At 39.3% G+C, this 13,903-nt stretch overlaps 2 protein-coding genes across 2 annotated transcripts in view; one reads left to right on the forward strand and one right to left on the reverse strand.

Moving 5' to 3' along the window:
• The window catches only part of SLC31A1 (solute carrier family 31 member 1), a 38,437-nt gene extending 35,216 nt beyond the window's left edge, over positions 1 to 3,221 (reverse strand). The window contains exon 1 of the mRNA XM_072431400.1: positions 3,008 to 3,221. The gene's annotated coding sequence lies outside the window, so the exon portion shown is untranslated. The remainder of the gene's footprint in view (positions 1 to 3,007) is intronic.
• A 64-nt stretch (positions 3,222 to 3,285) lies between these two features.
• FKBP15 (FKBP prolyl isomerase family member 15) overlaps positions 3,286 to 13,903 on the forward strand; it is a 40,693-nt gene continuing 30,075 nt past the window's right edge. The window contains exons 1-4 of the mRNA XM_072431532.1: positions 3,286 to 3,440; positions 8,646 to 8,752; positions 8,947 to 9,034; positions 10,138 to 10,207. Coding sequence (XP_072287633.1) covers positions 3,391 to 3,440; positions 8,646 to 8,752; positions 8,947 to 9,034; positions 10,138 to 10,207 — 315 coding nt within the window. The 5' untranslated portion in view covers positions 3,286 to 3,390. The remainder of the gene's footprint in view (positions 3,441 to 8,645; positions 8,753 to 8,946; positions 9,035 to 10,137; positions 10,208 to 13,903) is intronic.

Below are 13,903 nucleotides of genomic sequence, written 5' to 3' on the forward strand. Positions count from 1 at the left end.
ATATATATATATATATATATATATATATATATATATATATATATATATATACACACACACACATACATACACACACACACACACAAGATGCATATTCAAACACTATGGTCAAAGGTTTTGAGTCCTGACTCCAATTTATCGTATTTGGGATAAGTTGGAACATTAAATACAAACCCAAATCTTCTCATATAGTACCTGACTTCAAAAAATACTCTTTTTACCTAAAGTGAACACATTCCCATAGAAACATTCCAAATCTTTGTGAAAGGCCTTAGAAATTCCCCTGCAATATTTATTTATTTATTACATCTAGTTGTCCTCAGTTAAATGACAGCCAGGGTCATCTAACCCACAACATCCAAGTTGTCATTGATCCACCTCCTAGGGAAGCAACATCACTGCATTATGAACAAAAAGAACTCAATCTAATTATACTAAAAGACTGCTGATTTAACAGTACTTTTTCATTTATTAAATTAGTTGCTGTCAGGGCCATAGAGCACACATTTTCTGACTCCCACTTTGAGAAGGTGAATTTTAGGAATAGAGAAAAGACAGGCTTTTTTAGGGCACAGATTGTTTTTCATAAAACAATAAACTTTACTTCAATGGAAAATATTCTACAATTAGACAGAGATGACCTATGCTAGTGCCTAGTGCTAACATAGGAAAACTAAGCTAGGTAACAGGTAAGCGTACGGTGCAAGTAGTTTTGGTCCTGTTCAGACAGCAATAGTTTTGTTTCCCACCCGATGTGTTTCACCTGACAAGGCTTCTTCAGGGGTTTGTTGGGGAGACATTTTGAGTTGTAGGTAATAAGAGAGGTCAGATATCAAATATTTATAACAGTATGATGGTCTTTGAGTAATCAGATTGATGCGAATAACGCTTACTTGGTAGTATTGTCTTGGTGGCCAGTTGTTCTTATAGTACTTGTGAAGTGATTCAGTTATAAAAACCGTAGTGCTTAGAAAAAGCAACTAGGGATGAGAAGAGGGAGGAAAAAGGGGATGAACAGTGGAAATATTATTGTTTAATGTAGGTTTTTAAGAATTATAGCATAATTCTTTTGGTAGTAAATATTGTGGGATATTTAACATACAATAAGGGCTAGTCCTATGGTTAGAAATAGAACATCCTTTGTAAGGCTCTTTAAGGACATTTGGGTGATGATTCCAAGGTTTTAGGAGAGAAATAGATATTTGTATTGTGCTATTCATGGTACACTAGTTATTATCCAGTAGATAAGGTATTTGAAAATATATATATGATAGTGCTGTAGTTGCCCAATAATAGTATAAGTGGTATTTAAAATGAATATATACACAAATAACTAATAATATAATAAAATAGTAGATAGCACTAGATTTATATGATAAGAGTATATATAATATAATGAGGAACACTGGAATGAGTTACGTTATATTGTAGTGAACTTAGGATAAAAAATGAAGCAATACCTTAGTGGGTAGTTTATATCGACAAACTGTTCTGTTCAATCTGTTTGAGCAAAAAGGCTTCTTCTCCGAGATGATTGGGCATGCACAGAAGGAGCACCCTAGAGCCTCCTGAAATGCCTGACATAGGTATCCTGGGAGGCTTTGCGCTCCTATTCATTTAGGGTAAGGGGGTGGTGCTGCATCCTTTTTTACAAAGTGTAAAGCCTTTTTTTAAAGAGTGTTACACTTAAATAAGGGTTGTCTACCCTTTTATGTAAAGTCAAAATTGTGAGTTTGCTTTATTATCAACTGTTCTCAGTATCAATATCAACAGCACTCATTGAGTTGACCATAAACCTTTCTTTACATCAGAGTATTCTAGAATCATACCTGAATCTATCTGTGTGACGGCTAAAATCTACAGAATGCCTGAAAAAGAAAATAATCAACATGTTGCAATGACTCAGTCAAAGTCAAGACCGCAACCTGATTGAAATCCTGTGGAAGGACTCCAAGAGATCTGTACATAAATAATGCCAGCAAAGCTCAATGAGCTGACGCGAGTGTGAATATACACGTATGTGTGTGTATGTGTATATATATATATATATATATATATAAACTATATAATGGTGTATTTGGTGTTGGGGGTTGAATTGCCATCATGTTTGCTCTGGATTCAGACATTGGACCTGATTTATGAAAGCTCTCCAAGGCTGGAGAGAATACACTTTTATCAGTGAAGCTGGGTGATCCATAAAACCTGAAATGTATCTGGTACAGGATTCAAAACATTTGCTAACAAAAAGCAGATGACTTTGAAGGAGTCCATTCCAGGTTTGCTGGATAACCCAGCTTCACCAAAGAAATTGCATCCTCTCCAGTTTTGTAGAGCTTTAAAAAATCAGGCTCATTGTATGTGAGCATTGTTCAGGCCATTGTTCTGTGCTCAGGTAAAGAAGTGATCATTGTGAAGTGGTCCTGATCCTTATACAGCTCGGTTATCAGGAACATCTCATAGGCTGATTAGTTGTGATAACTTACAGACCCAATAGCTCGGTGACAACTATAAAATGTAAGCTTTGTTATCATGTTTGTCCTGGTGGCAAAGATCATGAACTATAGAAAAGACACAGAATATCAATCCAGCGATATTATTAATAATATTGTCATAGATGAAATACACAAACCGCTGCTATTGCCTGCTTCTGAATATGCTAAACACTTGAATACAAAGTTGTCACTAATTTACTGTCTTATAACAGACCTGCAGCTCTGACTTCACTGGCTGCATGCTTGGTAATAATGTAAATACATGCCAGCCACATCATTGGCTTTCACCTGTGACACACCAAGCCCTTTGTTTTTAGATATGAATGCCTCTCTTCTGACATACACATATACATTATAAAGCATTAGAAATGTTTGGTGCATGTTGGAAAAAAATCAATATACTTTGGACATAAAGAACATAACGTTGTCAACTAGATTCACTTTACAGAGAACCATATAAAAAAAGTTGAACTATGTACGACCCCCGAGCTCTGTATTCAACCATTTCCACTCACCTAGATGCTGCCGCCCGCTGTCACCTCCGAGGTCTCTACACACTGACTGACACATCCGCCTGGCTAGGCCACGACCCCTCGCTTACATAGGAGGTGGAGAAAAGCATTCTACTCAATGAAGTCTGGAAATTAACCACGCCTACTCCTGCTTTTCACCGTCTTATTGGTCGTTGCAGCGAGGTGTGCAACGCACAGAAGAATGGTCTGCGGCCCAGCAGGACGAGTCAGGCGCCACGTTGCCGTCCATGGTCACATGTTTGCAGCAGCAGCCGGCTTTTTACGGCTGGGAGGGAGGTCAGCTGACAGCCCCGTGACTGAAAGTCAGCCCGGAAGAAGTGACTGCTGGGAGGTTTTGTGGGTCTCCTCCACAGTTCTGGGTTACCATGTTCGGACAGGACGAGGATGATTCTGATTTCCTATCCCCCACAGGAGGGTAAGTGTGTTTTAGTGGAGGGGACTTAACCAGACTGACAGCGGTCATTACAAAGTGGTTTGGTCTCTAAGCGCTTAAGAGCTAGTGAGATTTGCTGCCTAGTGCCTGGGACACTGCAAGTCACAATAGTGCTGTTACTGCACAGTGTCTGGGAGCCCCAAGGGGTGGGGTGGCCCTCCAGTGTCGGGGGCGCCCCAAGGAGTGGGGTGAACAAACATCCAGGATTGGTGCTGACTTGGGCAGAAAGTCTCAATGCATGGCTGGGGTTTGCTGCACCTTAAACACTGGATGTCAACAGTGGGACTTTTGTGGTACCTCATTCACTGACAGCAATGAACTTTCAGGGCCCCGGTCATTGGACAGCAATGCTGAGACTTTCAGTGTTATAGTTACCAGACGGCAACTCTGGGACTTTTGGTACCATGGATACTGGACCACAATGCTGAGACTTGCAGTACTCTGATTGCTGAATAATTTGCATCAGAACGAGGTTGTCCATCATCATCGGAATGTTGTGTTTTTTTTTTTTTTTTTGCTCAACACAAAAAAGGTTTTATTTGCTGACATGTCACAAGTTCCACTGTTGCTGTCCAGTGACCATGGTACGGCAAGTTCTGGCCTTGATGCCACAAGTATCATTGTTGTACAGACACTGCACACACTTTGGTTGATTGACTAAAGGAAAAGAGGTTGATCAGTTAAAGTGTTTTTGCATGTTGTGATGGCGGTAAAGCTTTGCTGCTGGCAATAATCCAATTTATTAAGTTCTACTTTACTTTATTGCAAAAACATGATTGACTGGTAAAAGTAAACACATCTTCACCTTGTCAAATCTAAATGAGAATTTGTTTTTCAAAGAGAACTTATTGTATTCCTTTAGCAAATCAGCTCTATTGTCTTGATTTTTGGTTGAAACTCAAGTAAAATGTGTTCCCAAACCCAAAGACAAAAGTGTAGTATTTTGTTGCTTTCCAAATATTTAGCCAAGTATTTAGCATTAGTTTTCTTTTTCCAATCTTTTTTTTTTTTTTTTTTTCACCCAGTGATTTAGTCAGTAACACATTTGGTATATTTTATTAGATCAAAACCAATTCCTTTATAAAACCCCCTATGGACTTTTAAGGCACCTCTCAATTATTTCACATCTAAATATTAATCAAATATAAATTACTTAACATTAAAAACAGAGATATAATTTGCATAATCAACATGTAAGCAGACAAAATACATATCCAGTTTCAACTTTTGACAAGTTTTGCAAAGTTCTCTTCAAGAATTGTGAGACTGGTACAAAGGTTGAAATGATAGTTTTATTTGTTTAATAACACCAAAAAACATTCTCTGTCATCCATTCTGGAGATGATACACTTCCTAAAGGAGAAAATACAGACACCCCTCAGCCTTCCATTTATTTCAGGGGTGTCAAACTCAAATGCACAGTGAGCCAAAATCAAAAACTTACACAAAGTCGTGGGCCAACCTTGAAATTCATTGAAACCATAGTTGAGGAAGCTTTTCCTTCTCATTAGATATAAACCTTTTCATATGAAAACAAAGAGGTTTTGCTTCACATTCAATCTGGAGCAAGCCTATAATAGAAAAAGGGGCATAAAACATTTTAAAAAAATTTTACTTAAGAAAAATCTTTTGCCTCTTTCTCTATTTGTAACCGTCTGAGTTAAATTTCAGTGGTATCCCTTTTGCACAGGCTAATAATAATAACAATTTTCGTCTATAAAAATCCAACCATTGAAGCCCATGTCTTGGAGTAGCAAGGAAAAGTACAGCTGAGGGGGAGTGCTAGAAATGCCAGACGCGGCCAATGTGGGGCTAAATCCCTGTGTGGCCCGCCGCTGAAACTCCCTTTTCATAAATAGCACAGCTACTAAAATTCCCGCCATTACTTGCGTCTATAAAACAATCCGATGCGGGGCCACGCATAGGTAGAAAGGCCGCTGGTCTGTAGACGCGAGTGATGTCGGGAATTGTAGTAGCGCCATTATTTCAATGCAGCAGCAGGCCAGCTGCAGTTCATATTTAGGATTACTTTGGGGGACAATAAAATGACATTGGGGGCCAGAGTTTGACACCCCTGATTTACTTGTATTATAGGTAGGTCAGGCAGAAAATTTCTCAACAACAACCATATTCAAAATGCTTCTCTCAAATGTGTTTCTTTCTATTTACTGATTAGAATTGTCCTGCAGTGTTTCCCATATAGAAATTGGTGGCTGGGGTTGTTGGCAGATTACAGCTGTAGATCAAAATCAATCAAACAAGATGATCTAGGGTTTACATACATTTTAGGCAGCGTTCCTTTTCTGCAAACCATTAGAAAGCATTTGATAACTTTGTCATTTCTTGGAGCCTTTAAAGTACCATTCAGTTCCAGGAGAGGTGATTCAATAAAACTTTTAATAGAAGTGCTAAAAAAGACTTTAAATAGATTTTTTTTTTTTTTTTTTTTTGGCAAACTTGTAACTTGATAAAGTGAAGCCTGGCAAAAGCTTGTTTGGGATAGTCAGCATTTCCTTTAAAACTTGCATTATATAATGCTGAACTGAAGGTGCTTTTAAAAACCACACAAATCCCAATCCTGTCAATTGCTTTTAAAGCAGAACTAAACTTTAAGAAATTTCACTTAGCTTTACTTCTGCAGATTCCTTTGGAGATGTCCTCAATTGGGTGCTGACGCAGATGAAGTGCAGGGTGCCCACAGCTTTGTAAAAATTAAAGTAAAAATTTTGGTGATTGCTCAGCTTTAAGTGTTTTAAGCAGTATTTGTAAGTAATCATTGCCCTTGTTTTGGAAGGAGTACTGATTATTTGAAGATAAAATGCTTTTCATTTAATCTACAATCGTGTCATCTTAAAAAATGCAACTTTTTGTTTTGAGATTTGTTCCCAGAGAACAAAGCCTGTCAATGGAGTGGAAACCTGTGGTGACAATACAGTCTGTAAATACAGGGGACTAATGGAGTATTCTCCCCAGAAATTTGCTTAGCCTGGTGGGAAAAAGTTATTGTCAAGTGGTCAAAGTTAGGCAGGGCAATACAAATTGAGTGTTCCCCGTTGTCAGTGTCATAGGTGCCCAGTTACCCCCCATTATTGTTTCATCTGTGCAGGATTTCTTGCTCCTGACTGTCTGAACCAACCTGCCTTTACCCAGAAACCTACACCCTGGTATGCCAGGACTCTGCAGCGTACAAAATATAGTTAATCTGAATTTTAGCAAAATGTTTAGTAAAAGCTAGTGTTGGTGTTCGAATTTGGGTTGTCCCTATATTCGACCCGAAAATGGCAGTTCGAATTTGGGCAGACCCAACCTGAAAAACACAGAATTCAACTTTGCGAATTTCTGTTTAAAAATATGTTTAAAAAAAAGGCAAACTCCAGATGAACTCTCAGTGGAGTTTCTCAGTTCCCACGGTCACCGGGCTGTACTTATCATTAATAGCATGAGAATTCCCCATGTGCATTGACTAAAGGCAAATAACATCACTGAGACTTCATCCTATCCATTCACTGGAAAGCAGTGACTTCACTGGGAAGCAGCCTATGCTGTGACTGTAAACCTGTGACATCAATGCGTTTGCGTATGTTTCATTCCACTAATTAATTCTGTTAAAGTTGGTTTCCTGCTTTAAAAGAGCATCTTTGTTTAGCCCCTAACAAGGCTGAGACTTTAATTATTTATGCATCTTATTTGCACCTTGGGCCAATGATCAATCCAATTTTAAAATGTATTTGTTTGACTTGAGGGTCATTTTTATCTTTTGAATGTCCTCAGTTTAAACACACATGACCAAGAAAGTAGATAGATGGCCTCCTATATTGTGAACTAACAAGTATCAGATGATTTTTATTAATGCATTTAACATGCAGATGGAAAGCCAGACATTCCAGCCATTTCGCAAACCGCTGTTACAGTGACCGATCATGGAGATGCCTGTTTGCTGTTGGATGTGTTTTTAGTGCACAGCTTTTTTAGCAGAGAAGTGATAGATATCACATACAAGTGTCAAGGGACTTGATCACTTTTTGTCATCTGTACACTGTAGAGGAGGTAGCTGAAACTTTCAAACAAGATGTCCGGGGTGTGGAGGACCGATTACTTCTGGCAGGAGGTCCACGGGTCAGTTTGCTCCCAGATACCAGAAAGTCAGGTGGAGTACTGTAGGCCCACAAACTATTTCTATTTTTATCCAGTCTATGTAAATGTGTTATTGTGTTTGTGTATTTCTTTTGAGTGATACAAAAGGCTTTCCCTGACTTTACTATAGGACAGGTCTGTGATATATATATATATACTTTTTACAGTTTGTTACACTCCTTTGTATATTTTATGTACAAATGTGTTAGTTCCTCTTAGAATGGCTGGTATTCAAGCAGTGCAGCGAACCATCTGGAGAAATGACTGCTGAGATAAAATCAATAATCCATATATATTAAGCTTGCTGTTTTCAGATAAGTGAACACTTGCTTAACAATTGATCAAAACATATAATTGTTAACATATTTTTATGTTATAATTCATCCAGTAATGTCAGCAGATGATGATCCAGGATGATTCTCAACTGCATCAAACAATCCATTCTGACGGATTTGTTCTGGTGATAATCTGTCATCCTGTAATGTGTGTATGCAAGTTGTTAGGCAATGAACCATCGTGCACAGAACATGGCATGTGAGTCCAGGAGGCGATCACATCTACAGTGAATACAATGGTCTGCTGAGCTTTGCAAACATTGTTTTTGAATGATGGCTCAAAATGACAGTCAGGTTCGGTTTTAACAAAAATCCTAGAAAACAGGTCTTTGTGAGTTGATGTTTTCATTGGCTTACCTACATTTCCACATTGCCAGTGGTTAGGCCTGGTGATGGGTTACCATGGAGAAAAGCATTAGGGAATGAACTTACTATCTTCATATTTTAGGGAGCTCCATTGCTGATCTCCGGAAGATCATATGTACAAGAAAGGTATGAGCTAGCAAAATGCAGATGCAAATTTAATATTTTTGGTAATACTTGGGCCTCTGGAATAAAGTGGTGTTGGTTGCAATTAGACTTTTTTTGAAGTTTACGCGATGGGACCCTCAATATAATGAGGTGTTTCCCTTAAGATTAATTCTGCTAAAATTGGACTATTGTTTCATTTAAATGTTATGTTTGCCATTTAAAGTATTTTTTTGATTCTTATTTCCAGGGCAAAACTGGCCTCCCTCTTTGGAATAGATCAGACAGGGTCTACTCAAGGGAATGAATCATTTCAATACACAGCACCTAAGCAGCCTAAGAAGCCTGGGTCAGCAGGTGAGAAGCAATGCCTTTTGTTTTTTTTTTTTGAGGGTGGCCCCAAGCTGAGATTTATCAGGCCTCTGATGTGATTGTGGGAAACAGCAGGGGAGGTGGGCTGACAGGAAGGGAGGCAGCAACATGATTTCCCAAAGTGATATCCGGAATGTTCTAAACTCTTTTTTTTTTTTTTTTTTTTTTTCTTTTGCCAGGTGCAAAGTCTCCTAAACCTACTGGAACATCTCCCGCTGGCCCTGTACCCTCTGTCCTTTTTGCCACAGCAGTGCATGCTTATAAATAGTAAGTTTTCCTTGTTTGTGCCTGCTTCTATCAGCAAACCATACTACCTTGTCTGGCTTATCATTAATGCAAAACATCTCAAATTTTATCAGCCCTTAATTGACTATTCACAAGGATTTATTTTTTGCTAGGTAAACAGTTCATAAGCAAGAAATTATTGTGGTTTTGAGAATTCCCTAGAATTATCAGATATATTTTCCAGTGGAAAGGTAACAATGAGCAGCAGTATGTTATAGCTAAGAAAGGTTTTCCAGTTTATTGAAAGATTGCTGTTTAGGCAGTTATTTAACAGTATTAGGGGAGATGTATAATTCTCAGTTTTGGCTATTTAACACCGTTCCTCTTTTCTATTAGATGACAGGTCCCAGGTTCAGCGTTTGATGGCTAGGGTTGTTTATGATCTAACATCTATGGGGCACCCATAGATGCCAAGATTGAGATTTGTCAGGAAAATTGTATTCTTCCTACCTCTTGCAGAGGGGAAATTAAACTTGCTCCACTGCTGTACATAAATAGTCAGAGAAGGATCCAAGGCTACAAATGGCAAATACAAGAATTACTTGTGTAGTTTACCTTACCTTGTTTATAGTTTTTTTTAGTGAACAAACTATTACATACAAATTTGATTTACTGTTTGAAAACTGCACAGTTAAAGCTGTAAAGTAATTCTCAAAAATAGGAAGTTTTAAAATAATGAGTAGTAATGAGTTTGTAGGTGTTTTTCTATGGCACAAAATACTTCTCCTGGTAGCAGTCTTAGGCTGCGTACACACGTTCACGATCCTGTCTAACGACAAAAGACTAAACAATGCATAAATGAGCGCTGTACATACAGCTCCGATCTCCTCTATGGAGAGGGAAAGGGGAGAACGACGGAGTGGCACCCCGCTGTGCTGTTTCCCCTTCATTTCCATTTTGATCAAAAATCATTTGTCGTTCTGCCAGGACAGATCCATGAAAGATGAGTGCTACGCACACTCCAGATTCCCGTCCAATATCAGTCCTAAGGAGATTATCAAACGAGAATCACCTGATGTGTGTACGTATCCTTGAAACAGAATAGATTTTCTATTTATTTATTTTTATTCTTATTTCATTTGCAGTGTGAATGGGCAGTATGCCAAACAAGGCAAGTTTGGAGCTGCTGTTTTGGGAAATCACACTTCTAAAGAGGTGAGTATGTTTTCATAGATTATATTGTTTCCTCCCTGTAGCAGAATACATTACGGTATGTGTATATATATATATATATATATATATATATATATATATATATATATATTATAACCCCATATAAAATTCATCACCTCACCCTGGATATGCCCAAGTGCTGACCTTGTTATAAGTATTCGAAGGACTGGACATTTTAATAAGGGCAATTGGCCCAATAAAGGAGATGTAAAGTGAACGCCATTTGTGCATGAGCACTCTTGGGGGGATAGTTTACGTTATATAAAAATGATATGATGGGGTAAGGAAAAGTCAAAGATATTTACCAGAGTCCCATTTCCAACAGTATGTCAATTTATCCTGTAAGTCTTGATCAAGAATGATAGGCCAAGCCTCAGTTTTTGATGAATTACCTTGTAACCTGACAGAACACGATATTCATCTAGTAGCGATGCAGGAAGGGAAGTGCAAGCAACGGGTTTGTCAGGGTTAGTAAAATGTCATCTGCATTGAGAGGTATTGTAAAGGTTTTGGTACAAATGGGGACCTCTGAAACATCAGGGTGCTGCCTAATAGTTTGAGCCAGTGGTTCTATGCAGACTGTAAACAGTAGAAGAGATAATGGGCACCCTTGACAAGTGCCATTAAAAATTCTAATAGGCTGATAAGTAAAGTGGGGGTATTGAACTACTGCTGTAGAACAGGTGTAAAGTGATTGAATGGCCTGTAGGAAGAGTCCCCTGATACCCACCTGGAAATCGGTGCTGAACATAAAGAGCCAGCTAAGGCAGTCAGACACCTTTTCTGCGATGAGGCTAAGCAATTCTGTTCAGCACATCTATTATGTCTATCGTTCTCCATGTGTTATCGCCTGCCTGAAGACCCACTTGAGCTTTATGTACAAGGTTGATATCTCCCCAAACTTGTAGCTAATATTCTTGTAAAATCTTTAAATCTGAATTTAGCAAGGCTATGGGGCGATAAAAAAAAAAAAAAAAAAAAAAAATATAAGATTGCAGTGCAGTTTGTGGGAGTTGCTCACCTTGAAGCACATTGTTGTAGAGTACAAGAAGGTGAATGAAAAGCTGAGGCATAAACGTCTTATAGTATAAATATGGGAGCCCATCAGGTCCAGGGGCTTTGTTAGAAGGCAGAGATTTAGTTGTGGCTTCTATCTCCTCCAGAGTAATCGGGTTTTTAAGCTGTTTAGTAATTTAGTCCTCTAGGGATGGGAAGTATTCTTCTATACAGGATTGTAAGGTCTGTCAACAATTTAATTGTGACTGAAGGGCCATAGAGTACGAATTCGAGTAATATTCACCAAATATTTGCTATAGATTCAGGGTCACAATGGAGGGCTTCCAGTGGGATCTCTCAAAGCCTGAGGTACGGCTCAGGCCACACCATCCCTAAGTTTACGGCCAAGACATATCCGCTTCTTTACCATTGTCGTAGTACCTATGGTGTAGGTACACCATGGTTTTTTCAATTTGATCTAGTTCTTAAGTCTCTTAAGTCTAGTTCTTAAAGTTTGCCCCCAAGTTCCAATATTTTACGAAAGCAAGAGACAGAGAGTGAGATCTTTCTGGGAAGCAGTTAGCTGTTCCCTCAAGGCTGCCTTGGGTCGACCAACTGCCATGATAACATACCGTATTTTTCGCCGTATAAGACGCTCCGGAATATAAGACGCATCCAATTTTAAAGGAGAAAAATCTAGAAAAGAAAGATACTGAAAGATTATTCCCCTTCTGAGCACTCATGTGCCATTCAAATTCCCTTTCCCCTTCTGAGCACTCATGTGCCATTCAAATTCCCTTTCTGATCACTCTGTGCCATTCAAATTCCCCTTCTGATCACTCTGTGCCGTTCTTACCTTTTTTTCCACTGTACGCCAGTTACGGCAGGGATCAGTAGGGGGCGCTGTGCCGGCTTCTTTCGCTCTGCACTGCAGCCAGCGAGGAGAGGAGACACACGCTGCAGCCAGCGAGGAGAGGAGACACACGCTGCAGCCAGCGAGGAGAGGAGACACATGCAGGATCGGGGATCGGGTGAGTATCTTATTTTAATTATTTTATAACACATTTGTCGTGTAAGACGCACCAACTTTCCCCCCCCCCCAGTTTTGGGGAAGAAAAAGTGCGTCTTATACGGCAAAAAATACGGTATGTCTGAGAGAGTGAGACCAATTTGGAGAGGACTGATTCTAGTTTAATTAGTTGAGCGCTTTTGGGCATATACACATTACGCCACCGCTACTTCGTCTAACGTACATTGAAGTATAATGTATCTGCCATCGGGATTAATCACTGTCTTTAAAGGGACAAAAGATACACCTACCTACTGATTAGTATAGCTACTCCCGCTGATGTTTGACATCTAGTAAATGCCATAAATTGTAGCAGGAATCTGCAACTTTCAAAGAAAAAGTTACCAGTGTTATCCAAATGGGTTTCTTGGAGAAAAGCTATGTCTGCCTTCTGTCGCAGCATCATACGAAATTTAGTATTGGAGTTTTGTCCCTTGACATTTAATAATAGAAACTGAGTCATGTGTTAGGAAAAAGGATTGCATTGTAGAGGCAGCAGGGAATCCGTTGGGGATAGTGGAGCTTCTTGAGATGGCTTCTGTATGGGGGAGGTAGATACTTCCTATCCTTCTCTTCTTGTGTCCGAGCAAGTGGGGGCCATTTTGAATCCGAAGCCTGGAGCTGCTGTGCCCACTGCAAAAGAACCCAGGATGGAGCTCTGGAATATAGTGGTCGACGTGGCATATGCCCCAGCACCTCTGGGGTCTTTCTGCAGGCATTGGTTGCCCATCTTCTGCTGTCAAGTGTTTCCAGTGCGTGGGTCGGGAGCTCTGTTATTTGGCTGCCATCCGAAAGGATGTTCAAGCCATGCCCCCCAGAGGGCCTTTTCTATGAACTCTGATTTTCAGTACTTTCCAAAGATTTTCAATTAGATTTCAAGTTAGATTAGATTTTAAATTAGACCTAAATTAGATTTTCAAGTTGCGTGATTAGGGCATTCTGGCAGTTTTATTATTTTTTTTTTTCTCTCTGAAACCAATTGAGCCTTTCCGTTTGTGATCATTGTCTTGTTCAAAAGTCCACCCTCATGTCATCTTTAGCATCCTGGTAGATGACTGCAGATTATCAATAATGCCCCAGTACATTTTGCATTTCATTTTTCCTTCAATTACACGGACTCCTCTATCAGAAATTTTGAGAGGGGTACCTGGTTGTGGTCAGTTTAGGGTAGGAGTGTCAAACTCTGGCCCATGGGCCAAATTTGGCCTGCGACGCCCTTTTTTTGGCCCCCAAAGAAATCCTAAATATAAGTTGCAGCTGGCCCACCACTGCATTGAAATAGCGCCACTACTTTATTATTATCCCCTTTATTATTATTTTAATAAAGGAGGGAGTTCCAGGGGCAGGCAACTCACAAGGTTTAGCCCCGCGTCGGCCGTGCCTGGCATTTCCAGCACTCACCTTTAGCCCTACTTTTCCTTGCTACTCCAAGCCATGGATTTGAATAGTTGGATTTTCATACATTAAAATTGTTATTATTGTTAGCCTGTGCAAAAAGGGTGCTATTGAAGTTTAACTCAGAAAGCTACAAATAGAGAAAGACGCATGAGCTTTTTTTCTTAAATAAAATTAAAAAAAAATTCTTATGCCTCTTTCTTTAATATAGGCTTGTT

The sequence above is a fragment of the Pyxicephalus adspersus genome, chromosome Z (assembly GCF_032062135.1).
Source record: "Pyxicephalus adspersus chromosome Z, UCB_Pads_2.0, whole genome shotgun sequence".
Taxonomy (NCBI): domain Eukaryota; kingdom Metazoa; phylum Chordata; class Amphibia; order Anura; family Pyxicephalidae; genus Pyxicephalus; species Pyxicephalus adspersus.